Source organism: Calonectris borealis, chromosome 7 (genome assembly GCF_964195595.1).
Source record: "Calonectris borealis chromosome 7, bCalBor7.hap1.2, whole genome shotgun sequence".
Taxonomy (NCBI): domain Eukaryota; kingdom Metazoa; phylum Chordata; class Aves; order Procellariiformes; family Procellariidae; genus Calonectris; species Calonectris borealis.
This window is the reverse complement of record NC_134318.1, coordinates 10,403,620-10,426,227: the sequence shown is the minus strand read 5'-3', so window position 1 is coordinate 10,426,227 and position 22,608 is coordinate 10,403,620. Positions and strand designations below refer to the sequence as shown.

General features: G+C 39.2%; 1 protein-coding gene across 1 annotated transcript in view; it reads left to right on the top strand.

Annotated features, from left to right (window-relative positions):
• The first annotated feature begins 1,616 nt into the window (after positions 1-1,616).
• Positions 1,617-22,608, top strand: part of CABCOCO1 (ciliary associated calcium binding coiled-coil 1) — a 54,614-nt gene continuing 33,622 nt past the window's right edge. The window contains exons 1-5 of the mRNA XM_075155418.1: positions 1,617-1,658; positions 9,906-10,018; positions 12,913-13,082; positions 16,254-16,398; positions 21,417-21,489. Coding sequence (XP_075011519.1) covers positions 1,641-1,658; positions 9,906-10,018; positions 12,913-13,082; positions 16,254-16,398; positions 21,417-21,489 — 519 coding nt within the window. The 5' untranslated portion in view covers positions 1,617-1,640. The remainder of the gene's footprint in view (positions 1,659-9,905; positions 10,019-12,912; positions 13,083-16,253; positions 16,399-21,416; positions 21,490-22,608) is intronic.

Here is a 22,608-nt window from a genome sequence, read left to right as displayed (position 1 = left end):
AAGAGGAGTTACGTACATGTTGAATCTCAAACTATAAATCGGAATCTTAGTGGGTAATGGGCAGGTTCTCATCTCTTGTGGCCCAGCTGAGACACAGGTACTGTACTTAGTGGTTTGCACATTTTAAGAAACTGATGATGACAACCTTCAGAAAGTGGCAAACTGCGCAGAAACAGTAGCAGACCTTGAAACAGCTGCAGAAATCCCAGGAGGTCCTTGCTTTATGTGGGGCACCGCGAAGAAATTGTTTTGTCATACCAGCTCCCTCAGCACATCAATAAACTTCGCAAAATAAGTTAGCTTTTTCTTTGTTCTCATTACTGTTCACTCACGAAATGCTTGCATTTTACTTGGTCTTGCAGGTAAGTGCTATTACGCTGAATTGTTGCTGCTGCTGTGTGTCTGCATGCAACACAAATCTGACAGAGAAAATGTTTCAGCATAGCTTTGTTTATTAGTCTTCCAAGTTTAAAAAAAAAAGAAGAAAAAAGGACAAAGAGGAGAAACAAGAAATACTGATGTATATCGTAATGAACATGCAGTTCAGTCTCTAAGTCTTCTTCCATTTACTAAAGTTTGTAATTATTCCCAAATTGTACATAAAATATGAACATTTAAGTCCAGATCCTTAGCTGGAGTAACTCTGTATCCCTCCATTGGTCCCAACAGACGTGCTGATTTACGCCTGCTGACATCTGAGCTATAGAAATTGGTGTTGACGTTCTTGGAGTGTATTTAGGTTTAGGTATTTAGTTCTAACAGGGTTTTCAAAAAGCTGAAAAAATTGGGATGTTGTTAGGGTAACTGCAGGGATAACTGCATGATGCTATCCTTATAATTGGTATTCAAACAATGCGTACAGTAGTTACTGGCACTATTTGGATTAGGAAAATGGTAAGATCTAAATTAAAACAGGCATGGAAACATTGCTTCATGGTGCATGATGTTCCTATGCCACTGCCTCATAAAGTCTCTCCACACAGGCCTGGAGGCGGTGGCCACTGGATCGGGAGGGCAGACGTGGGCATTGGCCCTGAGGCGGCACAGCCCTCGGTGCGCAGGAGCGCCTCGGATCTCCTCTGCTGCCTTCTTGCCGGGACTGGTCTTCCCACACGCTTAAAAAGTACACCACGTCCTTGCGCTCCTGCGCTCTCCTCACAAACACCACCCGTGGTGTCTGCTGTGTGAACTGCAGTTCACCCATACTGGTGTGGCAGTGACCGGTTGGACATGTTAGAGGATCGGGTGGAGCCATTAGGCAGATGGATCCCTCCTCATGAAGGCACCCCACCGGGCACCCGAGGGACCTGTAAGCTGCGTGAAGGCAGCTCACCTCAGCCATGGACAATGCTGGGCTACTCTCAAGGCATCCGCCACAGAGGCCCACCAACCTCCTGCTCCCGAGCCACCGCCACTGTGACAGTGCTGGACGTTGGCATCCTGCGGACGGGAAAGGCCACCCGCAGCCCGCCATCAGCCCATGTGGGAGCACTGAGGTAAGTCTGCCCGGGAGCCAAGATGGCGCCCGGCCAGGGTGAGGGCCGGCGACCGGGTCCCGGGGGAAGGAGCTCCGCGCCCCGCCAACCGCCCGGGCCCCGCCCCCGTTCCCTGGGCGACGGCGACGCCGAGCCGCGGATAACATGGCGGCGCCGGGGCAGGTACTCCCCTCCGCGGCGGTTGTGCAGCGGCGCGCCCGGGCTTCTGCTCGCCCCCCGTGCGTTTCACCGGCGTTGGCTCATCCCGCGGGACCGGGGAGACGGTGTGCGGGGCCGCGGCGCTGGCACTGCCGAGGCGGCGTGCTGCGGGGGCAGGGCTGGGGCAGCGGTGCCCGCGCCCTTCCCCCGGCGGTGGGGGAAAGTTTCCAGTCGGTTACAGGTTCTAGTTTTTAAGTGTACGGTTGGTTGTTGGCTTATTCGTGGTGGTAGGAATCTCCTAACTTCTGATGGCTGAGGGAAAGGCGTACAGTTTCAAAGAGCACGGAGGGGGTGGAAGCCAGCTCACACCCTGCTGCCAGCCACATCACGATTGTATTTCTCACCTTTCATTGCTTTAGGTAGGCAGAGTGCTCTAGAGGATTTCACAAATCCACACCATTCTCCTTAATATTTGCTTTTTTTCTTGTCTTTGGCCTCCTCCATTTTTTTCTTGGGTTTTTTTTTTTTTTTGGATTGCAGTTTTTTACTTGGTTGACAGAGGTGTGATTTCTGAGAGTCAGGCAACGCATCTCGTGCTGCATGTCGAGAGAAATATAAGATTACAAGTTATTCCTCCCAAGAACGTATGAGGTGTTGCGTCAGCTCACAATTTCTCCCTCAAGCCTGTCTATATGGTTGTAGCTACTAGGAGATAATTTTCTTCTGGTTGAACTGCTTTGCTGTCTTAGATGGCCGAGAAGTTACTGTGACTGCTGTGGAAGTGATTTTAGCCACTTTTAGCCAGGGTAACGGTTGCATCTGTTGGCACAAAGCTACCCTAGCGATTGCCGGTACAAAAGCTTAACATTTTGGTTTCCTTAAATAAATAAATCCTCTTCCACGTGAAATGTGTTATTACGTATTCTAAATGCTTTATGAAAAATATATGCGTCTTTCACAGTATTCTGTTAGTGTTCTCTGTAAATATTTTGGCAGTTGGAACAGCGTAACATGGGGGTAAAGCAGTCAGATCACAGTAAAAGGATACAAGGTGTACTGTATGGGAAACGACAGGCTGTCAAAAATATATTGTACATCCATTTGAAATGTACCACTGAAATTTTCATCATTTTTACTTTGTGGCTTTATAAAAGGACTCTTTAGAGGAATTCAGTGAACGTGGTTTTTTCCACGTATTTTTCATTCCTTATGTATTGAACTTTGTTTTTTGATAGCTTACCTTTTGTGATATTTCCTACTATCCTTTATGACTTATTTTTATTGTAAACTCTGTGGAATTGTGCGTTTTTATAAATTAAACTATATAGTCTCCAGTTTTGGCTGAAGCTAGCTTTGCACGGTCTATACGTAATTCTGCCACTATTTTTGTTATATTGTTTCTTAGATCTTGAGGCAATTCCTTTTGATTTAAATGGAATATTTTTATAATTGTTCAGACTTGTAATTACTTTCAGCAGAAAGCATGTTAGACAATCTGAATCCTGATCTCTGCAAGTCTTGCCGCCGCTTTATTTTTAACAACGCTTTTTCCAATAAGTAGTCTGCAGCTGTGAAAACATCAGTAAAGTTTAATGTCATAATACATTTGGTCATCCATAAATCTTGACGTTTGGACTGTATGAAATTTTTGAAACGTATTTTGTTATTAAAAGGGCACTATCGGCATCTGTTGCTTATAATGGTCCTCTGAAAGCTTTCCTTCCATATAGGTTTTGTCTTTTACATTTGACATATCTGCATATTTCTCTTTTGACTGTAGCTGAAATTAGTGTTACTATTTTTATTTCCTTATTTGTTTGACAACAAAAGAAATATTATGACTAAAAATAGCAACTATTGATTTTAACTTCCCACTGTGGGAGTGGACAAGTGGGGCTTTTTTAAAACAAACAGGAACAGTGAATGCATTTCTCTTTCTGCCTTAACTATTTATATAGACAGCTTCAAGATTTTCTGCTTCTGCTGAAGTATTTGACAGCTTGATAACAAAATGCATATAATAGTACAAATAACAGCCTGTGTTGCTGGTGTGTTGGTTTTTTTTTTTTAATTCCCATTTTGATTAAAGTTGTGGCTGATATGCAACACTCTTTCAGGGTACATCTGTACTGCTGTCAGCAGTATCGCTCAGACAGAGGTAGCTGAGCTAGTTTTAAATGAATTAGCTCAGGTACTAGAAACTATCTAGCTGTGGCAGCAGAGTTTAGTCCAGTCGAATTTCCCTGATGGAGTGAGGCTAGGAGGATCTTGGGTTCCTTACAATTCATGTCTTTACTATAATTTAAGAGAGCTGGTAAACTATTCCTTTGTGAGCGTATTTTTGAAAGTCATGATTTTGCAAAGCATGGTGTTGTATTGTCAAACAAATACAAATAAGTAACATCTTCAGCCACTGCAGAGGGCTCATCCCAAAGGACAAGCTTGTTTTCCTTCAGGAACTGCTGCCAATTCCCATTGTTGTGTTTCAAGGTTTTGCCACTCTGGAAAGGCCCTCACCAAAACTGCAGATAGTGGGGCATTTTTTCCAGCCAGGGATGACTCACTTGGGGGTGAGATTTTGAGAGAGTGTTCTTTCCTACCTCCCCAAACACAGAGGTTTTTTGCAATTTGCTATTTAATTATATCACTCTTCTGCGAATATTTTCTGCTTCATGGTGGTTTGTGAACATTGGCTGAGAGATTCAAGGAAGATCTTATTCTTTTGTTTTAGAATATCTGATCTGGTATTTTGATTTGATGCTGCTGACAATGGGTGCCCAAAGCATTTGGAGTAATGTATTGAACAGCCACAAACATACTACACATTCAGAACAGCTAAAAATTCTTTGAAGGAAAATAAAACATCAACAAATAATTCTCTAATAGTAGTCTGTATATCGATAGGTTAAGTCTACTGCTGGCAGTATTGGAGGGTTGGTTTGGGTTTGTTTTTTCCCAACACATGAGGATAGTGTTACCAGAATTTACTCACCTTGGATTACCTCAGTCTGTCACTACAGTTAACAGTAAAATGAATGGTAAATTCTTTGACATCAGTCAACACATATATAAAATAACTTCCCTTTGAATAATCGGTGGTGGTTAAAGACAGCAATCAAAAGACAAAACAGTATTCAATCAAGATAATTATAAGCTTTTAGTCGTGTGTGTGCATAGGTTCTGCCCAAAAAGAACCTTTCCACAAATATGGGATTGTTTAAATGATTCATGGACTTTCACTACTTTTTTAAATTACAGAAACATTGATAATTCTAAAAATTAATTTTCTAAATTATGTACTTTCTCTCCTGTAATTCCTCATTGGTCATTTGGAACAGTATTTTTTATTATCTGATACCTGTGCTTGTTGTAGTGGACAGCAGTAGTGGACAGCCATAAATCCATCCTTATCATGAGCAGTAACAAAGATAGTAATACACTGGTGAGCAGTGTTGCTGCTGGGAATACCGTTACAGACGCTAGGTGATGAAACGGTGAAAGGGGAAGCGTTCACCTTGCCATGTAAACTGTTGGATTTTGATGTACAGATTACAAAGCCTTATCTGCAATACTGAGTTACAACAGCTTGAATATCTCTTAAGTGTAAACTGCAAACTTTAGTTGGTTAAAGAATATGTTTCTAATCACAGAATCATAGAATGGTTTGGGTTGGAAGGCACCTTAAAGATCATCTAGTTCCAACCCCTGCGTCATGGGCAGGGACACCTTCCACTAGACCAGGTTGCTCAAAGCCCCATCCAACCTGGCCTTGAACACTTCCAGGGGTGGGGCATCCACAACTCCTCTGGGCAACCTGTTCCAGTGCCTCACCACCCTCATAGTGAAGATTTTCTTCCTTATATCTAATCTAAATCTACCCTCTTTCAGTTTAAAGACATTACCCCTTGTCCTATCACTCCATGCCCTTGTAAAAAGTCCCCCTCCAGCTTTCTTGTAGGCCCCCTTCAGGTACTGGAAGGCTGCTATAAGGTCTCCCCGGAGCCTTCTCTTCTCCAGGCTTAACAACCCCAACTCCCTCAGCCTGTCTTCATAGGAGAGGTGCTCCAGCCCTCTGATCATCTTCGTGGCCCTCCTCTGGACTCGCTCCAACAGGTCCATGTCCTTCTCATGTTGGGGGCCCCGGAGCTGAACGCAGTACTCCAGGTGGAGTCTCACGAGAGCGGAGTAGAGGGGGAGAATCACCTCCCTCGACCTCCTGGCCATGCTTCTTTTGATGCAGCCCAGGTTACAGTTGGCCTTCTGGGCTGCAAGCGCACATTGCCGGGTCACGTTGAGCTTTTCATCAACCAACACCCCCAAGTCCTTCTCCTCAGGGCTGCTCTCAATCCATTCTCCCCCCAGCCTATATTTGTGCTTGGAATTGCCCCGACCCACGTGCAGGACCTTGCACTTGGCCTTGTTGAACTTCATGAGATTCGCATGGGCCCACCTCTCAAGCCTGTCAAGGTCCTTCTGGATGGCATCCCTTCCCTCCAGCATGACTGCAGCACACAGCTTGGTGCTGTGAGGGCACCTCAGGCTTCGGGGGAAGCTGGTCCTTGCCATTGCAACTGTCCATTCTTCTGTATTATTGCCTCCCCTCCCTTCTGCATGTGCTGGTGGGGGAGTTTTTGGCTGTTTGGCTGTGGGTCTATTGAGACTGTGCTTGGAACTGGCTATCTATCTCCTCCTCCGCCTCCCTGATGTTCCACAGCCTTCTCACCACCTCCTGCAGCTCAGCCACCTGCTGCAGGAGCTCCTCCACTGGGCACACCTTTTGCAGGCAGGTCTGTCGCCTTCCCTGCCCCAGGAGCAAGGTCTAGGCACTGCCCGCAATCTGAGGTCTGCGCTGCGGCCTCTCCCTTCAGCAGCTCCGGCGGAGGCATCGGCCACCGCTGGGGTTAATGGTGCAGACCCCCCAGCCGGAGCTGCAGCCTTGCTCTCCGATGAGTGCCCGCCATTCTGCCTCGAGGGTCAGGTAGGATGAGTGCCCTTGACCTGTGCCGATGGTCACAGATGGTGCCCGGTTGCTGCGTTACGTGTACGCCAAGTCTTCCACTCGGCCAGTGGAAAGCCCCTCCTTCGAAGAGGTGCCCTCCCGCGCCACGCCCTGGCTGATGCGCCACGCCCTGTTGGCAGAGCTGCCTGTTGTGGGAGTGGGGCGTGGCCGCCATTGCTCCTGGCCCCGCCCAGGCCTCGTTAGCCGCTCTCGTGAGAGCTGCTGGCTCCTGGCAGGCCTCTGCGCTCCCCTGGGGTTTCCCCGGCTCAGGAAACCCCCCTGATGCTAGAGGACCTTTAAGTGTGTGGAGAGAGATTCTAGGTGATGGAGTGCAAAGCACCTGGAGTTACTTTTAAATAAATCTTTGTAATCTTCTATAGCTTATATGTTGCTATAATACAACACTACATACTAAGAGTTCAGCAAATTTTCCCAGAGGTCCTTCTTGCTGTTGGTAATTCAGAGAATGAGATGAGCCGTAGCATCAGCATGGTAAGTGTGCTGGGCCCGACAATACGATGTGGGTTAGAAAGTTTCATACTGTAGTAACCCGGGTACATACTGGAGACAGGAGAAAATTCCTTTTTGGACAAGCTTTTTCTGACATGATGGATGTTGCCTGATTATCTTTCAAGAAGCAGTGAGGAGTAAGTTTGGATAAGATTCTTGGGAGTTTAGGTAAAAAGTTGCTTTCCGGAATGTTCAACTTTTTGCATACTAACTGTTCCTTACAGCACGAGATGTAAGCAGTGGGAGGAAAAAAAGGACTTTTGATGCCCCTCTATTTACAGGGCTACTGCTGTGATCTTGAATGGTGGAGGACTGTCGTGCAGGTCGTTGAGAGTCTTATGGGAGGGTTTTTGTTCTGACTTACACCTGGCCTGTAACCACAGAGGAGAAGCTGGAAGATAGCTTGATGAGAACAAAACCACTATGGCTTGAACTTTCTTATGCTTTTCTTTCTGATACAGTGTTAAATTCCTCATGCTATACATAAAGTCCATCTGGGGTGACACCTGTAAAATGTTAACATTTTGCCGTATAAAGAAGTATGGTCAGTAAGGTGTTGACTGACTGACTGGTAATATGCTATTTCTGTAATGGTACAAAAATACATAGTAAAGTATCCTATGTATTGGACATCCTGAGAGACAGAGATGAACTAGTATTAATTCAGTTTCCAAAACATCAATATCAGTTATTCTTTTAATTCAGCTCTCACTACTTCTAAAGAATCTCCTGTTCAACAACTTTCTAACACCACTGGTCACTTCTGGAAAGCATTCACATTCTTCCTAATTATTCAAAAATATCTTTCAATAATTGATAATATTAGCATGTTGAGCTATTAATTCTTTTTTTTTTTCCTAGCTAGGGCATGCAGGTTCAATTTATATCAACATTACTGACAGTAGGAGTACTTCTTTTTATACTGCATGAATTATTGCTAATAAAAAGAAAAGCAAACTAACATCATGCTCCTAACTATGTGAAGGAAGCCTTCGTTTACTTCATTCCTATTGTTCTGATGAGACATTGTATCCGAGACTAACTCCTTTACAGTTGGGAACAATAATTTTTCATATTAAAGTACATGTGAAAGTACTCTAGTACGTTATTACAGGAAAAAAACGAGTCTGTCCACTAAATGTTCTTTGTTGCTCTCAGTCTTGTTTCATCAGTCTTGAATGTTGTAATTCAGCTGGTCCTAGAGTTTTAAGTGTATCTTGCAGTTTGGCAGCAGCAGGGGGAGTAGTGTAGCTTTGTTTGGGGTCTCTCCTTGACCAATGCTAGAGTTAGTTGATTATTAGCCCAGAACAATGCCGCTTAGGCTCAAAAATCAGCTCATGTTAGGAAATCTTCCACTTCTCTCTCTTTAGGTGAGCTACAAACATTATTCTGCAAGCTTTGCCTTGCAGTACTTCTGTAAAGCCCAACTCCCACAGATGTAGAAGTGTACCTGCTATGAGTAAATTATGTTCAGGTTTTACTCAGACTCTTTTTGTGCCCTGGTGCAGAAGCAGGTCAGGCCAATTAGACTCCCAGTCATGAGGCTGGAAGGGATCTTTGGGACATGAGCTAGTTCAGCTGCCTGCTCAGAGCTTGGCCAGCACTGAATGCAGACCAGGGCTTTGTCCAGTTCAGTCTTGAAAACCTGCAAAGATGGAGATTCTTGCACCTTTCTGGGTGACCTATTCTAATGCTTAATTATCTTCATAGTGAAATATTTTTCCTTATGCTGTCCCATGCTAATGTATTGTAGGTCCCTTCCAACTGAAATATTCTATTCTATTCTATTCTATTCTATTCTATTCTATTCTATTCTATTCTATTCTATTCTATTCTATTCTATTCTATTCTAATTACCATTGTCCCTTGTTCCCCTGCCATGCACCTCTGTAAAAAGTCTGGCTCATCTCACATTTTGTAACGTGCTTTGACAGCTCACTTTGTTGCCTACATATTCTATTGCAAAACAAACAGAGGGGGGTTCCACTGTTTTATTTATTTCATAGATTTCTTACTCAAGTCTCTGGTCGAATGTTTTTGGTCAGTGACACACACTAAATAAAATATCATCAAATGTTCCTATTTTTTGTAAGACCATTGCATTGTTGGTTCATGCTCAGTTTATTTTCCTCTATAACATGTACATCCTTGTATTTCCTGTAAGGAACTGCCTTCTGTATTACAAATATACAGACCTTCCCTGAAACAGTAGTGTCAGATCCTTGTATGTGTATCATTGTGTTGCAGCAAACATCTTGGACTTTTTTTTGGTTAGGGAAGGAGTCAGTGTAGACAGTAAATTTGAAAATGCAATCAAGTACAGGGTGGAGAGCAAATAGCACGGTAATGTGTATGTGTGCTCATAATATCTTAAGCAGAAACTGATTTTAAAATTTAATTACTGTGCAATCTAGTATCATGTTGGTCAAATTTAGATTCATGGATTTTTTTTCACCTTTGTATTTCTATTGTTTTTACTTAAAGTTAATTTAATCTTGTGCTGCACATAATATGTCACTATGTTCCCACATGAATTTAAGATAAAAATATTATTTTTCATGTATCTGCCTAGCTTTTCTCTAGTGAAAATGTGTTAGGTTATTGTGTTGCTGCCCTGTAATTATAGCTGTGTTAGATTTTTGGCATTTGTGGAATTAATCCCTTGCATACTTGCTTAAAATAAAAATGTTATTTAGATAAGTTACTGACATAATAAAATAAATCTTTTAAAATTATATTCCTATATACATATGTGTGTCTAGGAAGAAGATCAAGATCAGGATGCCATAGTTGGAAAGAAGATTATTAATCGGACGTTTCTTTCTCTTTCCCAAATTACTGCTTTGTCAGAACAAAATGTAGAAGGAGTTCAAAAGTAAGTGGCAATGATAATAATGCTACAACCAATATAATAATGAAATAAAAATTATAGACCATTTGTTAGATTTCTTTTGTAATGGTTACGTCATTAGTTTTTAATTGTTCAGTTAAATCATTGATATTTAATATGATTCATGAAAGACAGGAAGAAATATTGTTGATCTCGGATTCACTTTGTTTTACTTTATTTTCTATATCTCCTGATTCTTCTTTGACTCCTTTTTTTTTTTCACTGATATTTCACATTGATATAGTTTCTGAGTTTACAATAGTATTTAATATGCTGTAAATGAAATACTAAGATGTAAATAAGAACAGGCCAATACTGAGCTTTTTTTATAAGTCTCACTTGGTAACTTTTTTGCTAAAACATTTAAGATTCTGTACTGTAACATGAGTTATTGAAAAATCAGAAAGGTTTTAAAAGTTCAGAAAGGGATAGAAAGCTTAAGAAGGTATTAGTAGGTAGCCATTATGGTGCACTGGGGAAATAGGAGGCAGCCAAAAACTTCTGATGTAAGCCCATCTTGTCTTTCCTGTAGCAACACTCTCACTTGCTATTAGTGCTTGTTTGCAGCTAAATTTAGGAGGCCAGGAGTTCAACCTGAGACTCTAGACCTATATATTAAGGATGGGATTTTTCAGAAGTGCCCAAATTATTTAGGAGCACTTGTGTCCCCTAGCAAATTCTTAGTGAATTGAAAGCCGAAGGGCTGGTCCACTGGACTGGTGGGGGAGCGGAAATAAAAAATCCAACCTTGTCCCTCTGAATAGATAAACCATTTTATAGAGATTAAAAGATTCTTCCTGAAATATATTCTGTTCCTCCTATTTGTCACTGTACTGAGGGGAAAAAAAAGTTCTTTCTGGGATTTTTTTTAATAAAACTGGAAAGAGAATTTGTTCCCATCAAATAATAAAAAAATTTCTTTCATTTACTGTTTTCTCTTGCACAACAGGCCTCTTATTTTAGAGGAGGCTGAAGCGTAGAACTCACTGGAGACTGAAATGTGCTTAATGACTCAATTTATTGTGAAACTTTCTCATTAAGATTGAAAAGAAGAGCATTGAAAGATCGTACGTTTCTTCTTAGTCTCAGCTGATCACATACGTATTTATATATCTACGTATACTGTACAAGTGGAACGTAAAGTATATACTGCATCTGACTGAAAAAAGGATAGTTACAGCATATTTTATGCACTCTACGCAGTTTAGCAGCAGCATTGAAATTTTGCTAGTTTACCACAGTGCATCATGTCTATACACAAGAGCAGTTTGAAGGCCACAGCTAAGGTTAGAAAATCAGAACAGATCTGATTCAATATGAGACTTTTGATGTCCTGCGTTCCCATCTATCATGGAGTTTTATACTGCTGTCTGTCTCCGTAGGACTTGAGCACCTTCCGTGAAGGAAGAAATAGCAATCAGGGTAACTAGGAAATCTAAATGCCCCATCATTTCCCAATCATTTATAGATACTGTTGTCAGTGACATGCCTTACAGAACATTGAAAAGATGAGTACTGGCATTGTTAGCACCATCAGAGAAAATCTAAATCCCTGAGAAGCTCTGATTATGAAAACACAGAGTTGGCAGAAGCTTCAGAAAGAAAGGATATGGACTGTTTCAAACCTTGGAAAGTTCAGCTGGCCACGTTCCACTTCTATTTCAGTACAGAGTTAAGTGTTTTTAAGCGACTTGCATGTGTACAGCCGTACAAATTTGTCATGCAGAACAAAGGAATAGATGTTTTAAACAAAATCCAAAATTGATTGGATTATATACTTTACTTTGTTAGCTATTGAGGCTTTAATTAAAAAAAGAAACTCATCTTATTTGACAGTGTATCTCTACCGGCTTGGTGAAAACCCTGAAAAACTAATGGTTGCCTATCAGTAGGTCTGAGATTAATGCCCTTCTTGGGAAGAATGAGAAGCAGGGGAGGGAAAAAAGACTTTACTCTTTTACAGGGGACTAGAAACTGTGATCACAACTGGCACCTGTATTGTCAGGTATAGTTAAGAAGCCAAGGATTGCTTTAATGTAAAACTTAACTACCTGAGACATGGCTGAAGTTATACTGGAAGAACTGCAAACTGAAGTCCTAGCTCTGATCCCCTCTCTTCATGTGGAAAAATGTGCACAATTATTATAAAAGACGTAACTAATTCTATGTTTGGATAGAGTAGACATAAATGTGTCAGCAACAGCATGGTTTCCTACAAGGGAGTGTATTTCTTCATTACTTTTTAAAGTTAAAGGAAGTGGAAAAATTTCCACAGTGTGCCAGTAAAATAGGATGAGGCTCTTCTTAAATGTCTTGACCATTATGAAAGTGGAATTTAAACTTCTAAATATTTTAGGTACTTTCAGTAATTTTATATTGTATTATTTACACTAATTTTCAAATGTAATTTTTCTTCAGAGGCTACATGAAAAATAATCTTGAAAGCGAAGCAAGATCTTTTTAGTACTGTAACAACGAGAGTGAAAGAGTGGTACTAGAAAGTGGAGACTAATTGTTCCATTTCATCCTACAAACCCCTTCCTGAACAAAAACTGATTTTTCTCTGGGATTTTCAGTGTATTTCTCTTTGTTTTTTGTTATGCTCTTATTTTTGTTATTTCATTAATCATATCTTAACATTTAAATAGTGTCCGTTGAAGCCTGTAGGTGTTTGTTTACTTTTTTCAGTTAATATGTCCTCTGGTCATAAATGTTCATATCTAGAAATTGATGTAGCTAAGTTCCAGTGAGATATATACGTATATGTATAATATAATAATAGTAAATGTTATAGATACAATTACAAGCAGACTAAGTTAAACTTTGGAATCTGTAATTTATTTTTTAATTTCATTATTTTACTCTGCAATTTATTCTAGAAAACTGGAAGAATTTCTGAATTTTAAACAATTAAAGACATCTTTGAAAGAAGCTATTTTGCTAGATTATTATACTGCAGGATTTTGGTGGGCTAAAGAAATGAACTTCAGTCTTATACAGCTTTCAGGATTCATGGATCTATTAAATTTCCTGTTGGAGAACCTCAGTGGTAAGTATAATTAAAAATTGTAGAATAAATATCTGAAGTGGAAGGCAAGAATTTTTTCCAGTCATTTTAATAAAGTGATATTTAATTACAAGTAATTGTAAAATTATTTATTTTCCTCTTGAATGTTGGCATGTTATATCTTGTACCTGAAAATAATTCTTATTGGCAGATTTAAACTTTCATTAGAGAGGACTGTAGTCTTTTTAGCATAATATCCCTCATTCTTTGTTTGTACAGTATGTTGTACCAAAGGGCCAGGTCCTGAAGAGACCTCGTCTTTGCTATGGTAAAATAAATAATAATTACAATAGAGTAAGAGCAAGGAGCTCCTAAATTCCAATTCCAGCTGTCTCAGTGACTGACTCGCTGTAGCCTTGGGCACATTTCTCTGCTGTTTGAGATATTCAGTACATCCTGTAGCATTACAGCAGGTGAATTACATTTATGTTATCCTTGGAGGTCAACTCTCAGGCAGCTTTCTATATGGCAAATGCTGCACTTCTGGCACAAAATATATCAGTTAACTAAAGACTGGTGAGGGAAGTAAACTGGCATCACTGCCGAAGATGAAAAATGACAATGAAAGGACTGTAGCTCTTGTGGCTATGAGGAAATTTTGCAACAAAGCATGTAGCTTGGGTCTAGTGGGAATAAAAAAGCCAGAAAAAATGGCAAAACCAGCATCCTCTAAAACCCATTTTTCAGAGATCACAATGCTTACTTAACATTCACTTATGTGATTATGTTGAGAAAGGTCCATCCCAGAGGAAGAGCAAAGGACTCAGCCGTTCCATTCAAAGAGAAGATGAATATTTAAAATCAAGCTCGTAATAGTTATTATACTCTTTCATTGTAATTTAATTCAAGGGCCTTTCTGACTTGGAATTTTGACAGAATATGTACGTGCTTTATGATCATTGGAATTCCAGTTGTCCTTCCTGTCTCCAATGAGAAAGTATCTTAACATATGCTAACTATATTAATATAACAATGGAGAAGAATGGAAACATGTCAGAAATTAGTTTTATGAGACTGTATGTAATGCCTGTGTACTAGACAGGCTGGTAGCACAACCAATTATTAAAGCTGACTGACGTTTTCAGGAATGTGATCTTAGTTGCATAAAGCTTTGCCAAACTTTAACTCTTTAAGCTGAAATTTTCTATGCCAGTGTCTGCCTCTGATTAATTTTTATATTTCAAATTACAACTAAAACAGTTCAATGGGCTTGCAGACAGAGGCTGTGGGGAAAAAAGTATTATTTTGCGCCCTTTTTTTTTTTTTTAACAGCTCTAAAACCTCTATGCTTTGAAGTAAAGACATAAGGTTTGGCAAGCAAATGTTGTGAATTTGCTTCTTGCTGTCCTGTGAAAATCCATTCAGATTTGCCTAAAATACATGGCTTTTAGGAAAAGAAAATGCAGTTTGTAAATGCTTACAGGAGACTACTTTTTTTTTTTTTCACAGCTAAGTTCCCTGAGTAATCCATCTTATAAAGTATGCTGTAGCCCAGGGCTGAGATGAATTTCCTTATAATTACTGTTCTCAGCTGGTGCAAGTTCCAAGACCAAACATTTCAACTAAGAGCAAAATGCTAATATCTTCTATATTAATGACCATTTCCTTTCCCTTCCCTACACTGGACCCAAGCGGCCTGGAGAATTAAGCTGATTTGACCATAACAGCAAGAATAGTATGGAGCAGGAAGAATGGATTTAGAGAAGAAGGGTAGTGGAAACTCATTTAAGGCTGGTAAAGGAGAGAGGAAAACTGAGGTTTGGAAACTGGAGGCTTTGGTTGATTGGGAGCCAGAAGAATTACTTACACGATTTCGTTCATTTTCTATACATTGAGGGTAAAGTGCTCCTTACCTCACAGAAGTAGTGTGAGCGCCTTGCTGAGAGAGGTAGTTGGGGCTGAAAATCAGTTATGCAGAGGAAAGAGAAAATTTGGACCAGCTGGCGACAGACCTGGGCCTGGGTGTTGTGACTTCTCATGGTCTTGTTATGTGTCTTCACTTCCCTACTAACTGTGATATTTCTGGTTCTATTGTTCTTTCTCATTTCCCATGGCTTCTATTCTATTCTGTTCCATTCTGTTTCCTCCACATTCTCTGTATTTCTTTCTTGTTTCTTCCATTATGGTTATTTATATTGTGCTGCCTCTGTTACTGAAAACGGAGGTGAAATTTTCTGGGTTTTGATTGCTGTACCACTAAAGGGCAAAACTATAAAGACCAAAATCTTGTAAGTTTTTTAATTTGTTTTCTGTACAAAGAACCAAGGAGCAGATCAGTAGAGAATTAAAACAATAAGGAAAATAAGTCTATTTCACCACTGGTGGATATTTCCCAATTTTCTACTCTAGATTTTTTAGACTTAAAAAGAACAAGTAAATTGTATTCAAAACTTTTTTAAACTCCACCATGGTTCTAGTGATGGCACACACTGTACACAAATCAGAAAGTTGAATCCTTTCTTTTTAAAAGTTCAGCGAATACTGATATATTTCAGATTTTCCTCTTTGTCAAGACAGTTAACAAAAAGAATTTAAATTTTAATTCAAAGCTGTTTCAGCATTTGGTTTTGATTTCCAGGGTAAAAATGTGAAGTAATTATCTGTTTTGGGGGGGTGCAAAAATGTCTCCAAGTTTGATGATACATGCAGAGTATTATGCATATTCATGTTTAATCAATTATGACTGTAAGCACTTAAAAAAATTTGGTTACCCTTTATAACATCTGTTTCTGTATTACTGGTTTATATTGCAAGGGGCGTGGTCAGAAGAACAATCTTTTACAATACATAAACAGTAGTAAATTTATTTTAAAGATAAACATACTATGCATCTCAAATTTACATACTATTCTGCCTGTGGTTATCTCTGCATAAGTAAGAGGCTAAACGGTAGTATTTTAAACCCACTATTGTGATCCTTACATTTTGAAGGTAGATCAGTGATTTTGTGATGGAATTTTAATGCACCTTTTATTGATAAGAATAATGGCAACAGACAAAAATGTTTGACTGCTGTTACTTTTTAAGTTTCTACATGGCTCATAACGTAACTTCTTAAACTTCAAGACGACTTATAATTAAAATGGGCCAAAAAACCTCACCCCACCCTGTTGTGTTTATACTTAGTTTTTGTTCTGTGGGATTACTTTGCAGACAAACATATGACCTTAGGAGATAATTTAAAAGAACTTGGAAAAGCAATGGCTGGAATAGGAGAAACTGATTCAGAAAGAAGTGGTGACTTGAATTTCTTCAGCATTGAGCAAGCTAAAGCAGTCATTGATTACTTGCATATCAGGTATTTATTTCTACAGGATCCGTTATTTCTTATCTGAATAATTTAATGTGGCGGGAAATCAGCTGATAAAAATAAGTTAAAATTATTTAATTGTATACTGTACCAACATACTGCAGACACCAAACTTTAAAACATTACAAAGAAGAGAGAATATGCAAGTGGCAATAAAGATCTGGCCTCAGATGTCAAAGCCCAGGAAATAAATTTAGACTGGAAGTTTATCTCAAAATATAAGATTGTGCTGAAAAGCTTCCTTCTGGGTTTTGTTTTGGGTGATAAAAGGGAAAGGGGAGAGTAGCGTATAGAGAATATTCTTGGTTTGCTGTTAAAACATTCTATTTTTAGATTCCAGTTGAACAAAATCCTAGGTCTTGTCTATAACTTTAAGTATTTGTCTGGCCTTGACAGCTGTAGTGGACTTCTTAAGTGGTTTAAAGTAATGTACTTCACAGAATTAAGGCTACGGTCATATATGAGTCACAAAAATCTTGCATGTCAAAGTTTGCAAAAGTTCAGTATATGAAAAGGTTTCATGGCAGGTCTTGGCTTTTAAACAGAGACACAGAAAGAGATGCAAACAGCAGTAATTCAGTTATTTATCTGAGAAAAAAATTAAGGGTCTCACAGTAGCCAATCACACCTCTCCATGTAAAGTCTTAACTATACAGGATGTATACATTTCTCCACTGAAATGCTATAGTTAGGATGGTGGCTATACTCATATACCACTGTTTCCAGTACATGATGGACAGAATGGTTCTCAAGCTGTTGTTTCACCCATGAACATCAGGGGCAAGGAGATGGAAAATGGAAAAGGTACTATTGTAATATATGCTGATACACGGTACTACATCTGTACCTTTCAGCTCGGTTTCTGACCTGGATGGTGGTTAGAGGGAGAGATTTTGTGGCAGATGGGCATAAAAAGCGAGTAAGGTCATGACTGATCCGTACATAGAATTGTTGGGAAATTTCTGACTGTTCTTTTGCTAGCAAAAGTTTAATACATCAAAGAGGTCTTTTTAGAGTGTTTTCTTGGATGCAGAAAAGTATTTCCGCTTGAAGACAGACAAAAATACTAGGATAGCTGATAGCCTTCCAGTTTAGGGTTTACTCTGATTCAGTCTTGGGATTTAAACCCATCATAGGTGATTTCTCTTACAATCGGGCTATAAAGTTTGTCTCTTTCTCCTGCTCTCTAATTTTTTTTTCTTTTGTTTCTTTTTCATGGAAAATATAAAAAACTTCAGATTCTTCCCATATGAAATGAGAACATCTCTTTAAATCTCAAATTTCTGTAGTCAAGGCAAACCAAAGTCCTGCCAAGTACTAGCCCTAAACAAAAAGGAAACTTGGCATTTAAGATGTCTCACTCAACTTCTTTTACTTCTCCCTTCCTGTCTGTGCCTTTTGTATATTTATTTGGAACAAATATTCTTTCCAAATAGCATGTCTATAGCTCTTGTGTAAATTATCTGTTGAAAGATATGTTGTCCATGAAGTAATTCCTTCACAGTTGCAAGAATTTCATCCAAGAGATTAGGTGCTCCATCCTACTACCACCGAAGTATTAACTGGGTGGGAATACAATCAAGCCACAAGACTTTTGCAGCAGGATGGTATTTTGGCCACCAAATACGTGGTTGTATGTTCAAACTGCTCGATTTATTACAAGTATGTGCTGTTGCAAAGTCATGGATATATACACATACACTGAAATGTGTCATATGTGTCCAGTTTATACAATCCGTTATTTCAGTTATTTGAATATTTTTTTCTAAATAAGAACTGAATCAGTACACTTATGTGGGTGTATTTTGAACTTTATGAACTCAGAAATAGATTGACTGAGTTTTATTACAATTCAGGTTAATGTATCAATTGAACATTTTTTTCTTGTTCTTCACTTTTTTGTTTAATTTTAAATGATAGGCCTATAGCTTTTTTTTTTTTCTACTCAGGATAGTATGACATATTTTAGTTCAGATCACATGTTTGCAGATGAGCTATAAACCCATGGGATTTATAATGGAAATGGGGACAAAAGCTTAACCACATTGGCACAAACCGTGCAGCAACTATAATGACACCTTCAGGTTTGGTGGAAGGTGACAGTTATCATCTTTTTATCTTGTCTCCTTGGGCAAACACACATCAACATAGCTTTTGACATTTTCTTTCAGGAAGCAGTGGAGCTAGGGAAATATGTCGTTGTTAATCACCTTCAGATTCTCATATGACATCATAAGAGGGTCCATTCTTAACAATCTTACTTGCATGAGTAAAATTATTTTGGTGAAATTGCTAAAAACATTGTATGGAATTTTTTAATTGTTCACAACAGATATAAACAATAAGCATTTTGTATAATGCCTGACGGAAGAAAGAAAACTACACTTGTTTCAAAATAAATACTGATGTATAATTTATGTGATTTGATTTAAAGAGCATTAAGTGGAGGATTCTTTCCTTGATTATAGGATTAAGGGTGCCAGGTTGAACAGAGTTCTGTTTAAAAATAAATAAAACTCAGAAATGCCAAAAGTAATGACTTCTACTTTGGGGAATATTATAAATTACCTGTACCTGTAACACAGTCCATGAAGAATATCATAACACATTTAGAGGGGAAGGAGAAGAGCTGATTTTCAGGTGCTGTAAATCTGGCTCCTTTCCAAGGCACTGGAATAAATAAAAGAAAAAAAAGGTTTGAAATGTTAAGTTCTGCCAGTGCAGTTTGAAAGATGTATATCTTATTTCTTGTGTGTCTGTGATGTTCAGAAAATATTTTTTGTCTTTTTCAAATAATCCCTGTTAGAATTTTACCAAATAATAGGTGTGTATGTGAGGGGACATTTATATTTTCATAAATTGATGTGAGTCATTTCCAGGTGAAGTCCTGAAGTCTGCTTAAACATAATTCCTACATCTCCACTGAAACATGGCAGGAATTCTTTGGTGAAGTACTGCAATAAAAATGTGCTGCAATTGAAATGGCAAATATTGTAACAACTTAATGAATTGCCTATGTGCTTTGGGTTTGGGGGAAGGGAACTTGTAGTTTATGGTAGCCAAACTTCTTATGCAAGTTGGTAAGCAAACTTGTTTTTTATAACTAATAGTAATCGAATGGCTGAATTAAACGTAACTGTAGAATAAAACTTTTATGTGGCACTTAGAGCCAAATGTTCAATGAGGCTGCCATAATACTTTTCACCAAATTAGGAAATGCATCTGTACTTACGTGCAAAAAAATCTGCGCCCATTCGGGTAAAAATGTATTTGCAAGTTTCACAGATGCATGTGAATAACTGCTGGAAGACGTACTGTTGTCATGCAAGGGAGGCAGGCCGTGCCGCCATTTTAGTCTCCTAATTCCGAGCTGCTTTCATGGGCTGGAAGAACCACTGCTGTACATTAGTCGGCGCTTTAGCACTGCTTAAAGTAGCGCAAATCGTTCCTCGTCTGCAGTATTTCGTGGAACCTCTGGTCCTGTGGCAGTGGCCTGTGGCAGTGTGTGGTAATGGTGGGGAAGCTAAAATAGTGTGTGCTGAGCACCGACTCCCACAGCTGGCTTCCCCGCTACCTCCCAGAGCCAGGACTGTGTTTCAGGCACCCCTGTCCCACCGCAGCAGCCTCTCGCTTTGCACGCAGCTGCCTGGTCGAGCCCTTCTGCCGGCCGTGCCGGCGTGCGAGGCTGCCGGGTGGGAGGAACGCCTCAGAGCCGCGGGGCGGCCAGCCAGGGTGGCACCTGCGGGGGCTCTCCGAGAGCCTCGGGAGCGGCACCGCTCCAAGAGCTGCCTGCGCCGGGTTGTGTGGCCAGGCACTGGTACTGTAAACAGGTTTTCATAGCATTTGCATGATATCCTGCAGATCGTAGCCGTGTCTTTAGCATGAGCTAGATAATTGCGTATATTGGGTGTAGTAGGTGCTTTCATAGATCCATAGAAAAATTGAGGTTGGAAGGGACTTCTGGAGGCAATCTAGTCCAAAGCCCTCCTCACAGGGGGCCTCAGGGTTCCAGATGCAGCCTTGCAAGTGCCAAGCAACAGAGGCATTGCCATCCCAGTTGATGGCTCTCTTAAGAAAAGAACCTGTGTCCTATCCTTAGCTGGAAAGCACAGGAACCAGTTACAGATGTTCCCTGCAAATATTGCTGTATCTTTCATGGGTACATCAGCAGGAGTGTGATAAACTCTTGGAATCATTCCTCAACCTGGACTTGCTGTGAAATCACAGAGCTGTGTTTTAAATCGTATGTCAAAATGACATGACGGAAGCCAGAAGTTCTGTATCATGATTTTAAGAGAACAAGTAATTGTAACAGATGGACTGTGACAAACCAAACCTTTGATTAAACAAATGCCATATCATTGATCATTAGGAAAGGGAACAAGGAAAATTATTTAAAACACGTGAAAAGGAAAGCCATATATGTTTTAAGGAAAATAAATATTTTAGGCCATTAAGAAAGTCTACTTAAAGTTACTTTTGTTGTAATACACAAAACTCCAGTGTGTCAATCTAGTTTTTTAGTTTTTCTTTGAGGAAATACTGTGCTGACTTTGAAACATGACCTTGAGAGAATAAATGCTTCCATTCTTGATTGTTTTGGTGTTCCAAGATCAAACTTGCTCCCTGGACTGGCAGCCCATCCCAGAATCTGAAAGCTGATTTGGCTTTGTTTCCTTCTTGTCCACCATTGCTGATATTAAAGGCATAAGTATCCTGGTGATAAGTGTTTCAGGAATTACTTTTTTCAGAGTAGAACTTTGTCTTCTCAGAGTTCAAAGAGGATGTATTTTTAAGTATCATACTGTATTTTCTACAGCCATCTGATAGTAAATCCTGTAAATTAAATATTCTGCATATTGTACCTGAAGTTAAACAACCTCTTCTTTTTAAAATTTGGAGTATTATCATGCTGGAGAGTAACTCCTAGTTTAACAGAATTTTTAATATTGTTACCTTTCCAAAGATTTACAGCTGTAATAGTATTATATTCTCTTGTTTTCCAGTTTATTTAAACACTATAAACTATATGAATACCTCTTCCACAGTCCTAGAGAAGAACTTGTGATAAGTAATGAGGTAAGTCATTTATATAGATGGAACTCATTATGCAGAGTTATTTAATGAATGCACCGTGGCATATGTTTTATATTGCTCAAAGCAACTTCATGTCAACATTACTGCATTACTAACATAAAATGGCTGATTAAAGAATACAAGTTAGATGTTTTGATCCTCAAATTCAAAATTAATTTTGGATTTCAAAAAAGTGTAAATGTATTTCTTGCTTAAGATGTTAGTTGTGTTAAATCAGGAATACTTTTGTGTATGTATTTATAAGTTGATGCGTGTAATTTGAATTAGCAATGCATGAGTCTGACTCTATTTTAAAATCAGGAATCAAAATCAGAAAAGCTTGTGTACTAAGCCTAGTCTGACCACAGTCCTAATATTTATGTATGCATGTGTATGTACAGAGTTTTGTTTCTACCGTAGCCACCAACAGTTAATTACACTGATTGTAAAGAAACAAGCTAGCTTGAAATTCAGCATTTTGAAAGTATTCAGTTAATAATAGTGAATTGGCTTGACTTGGTAAACTTGGTCGTGTATTCTAACTTATATGTGAAAAAATACATAGGAAAATATATTGATGCAGGATGTGGCCTTTAATCAAATGGACAGATTCAATTCATCAAATAAACCTTCCTTTAGCCTGACTGTGCGTTTTGAGGATATATGTTACAATACATTGAAAAGGATTTACATTTATAATTTATATTAGGAGACAACTGGTTGCTCAGAGAGGCACAGTAGTGGAATTTTTTTGATGGCATTTATATTTTAGCTTATCAGTACACAGTGAAGTTAAAATGAATGCACTGGAAAACTTTCTTTACACTTTAAGCTGGAAGTTTGACTCTGTAAATGATGTGGGATCACTTCTTTCTGTGTTGCTTTTAAATAGCCATATTATAAAAAAGAAGGACTTTTCTTGACATGGATGCAAATATTTGGAAATTATTCTCATTATTTGTAAGGTGGGTTAAAATTCCAACTATGATGAAATCAGTGACAAAACTGTCATTATGTAAGTAGAGCAGGACTTCAGCGTTACTGTGTTAGGGTTGTTTTATATTAGCTAATCAGATCAATGGCTGGTTAGCACTTTCTAATTGGTAAAATTATTTTTAATGA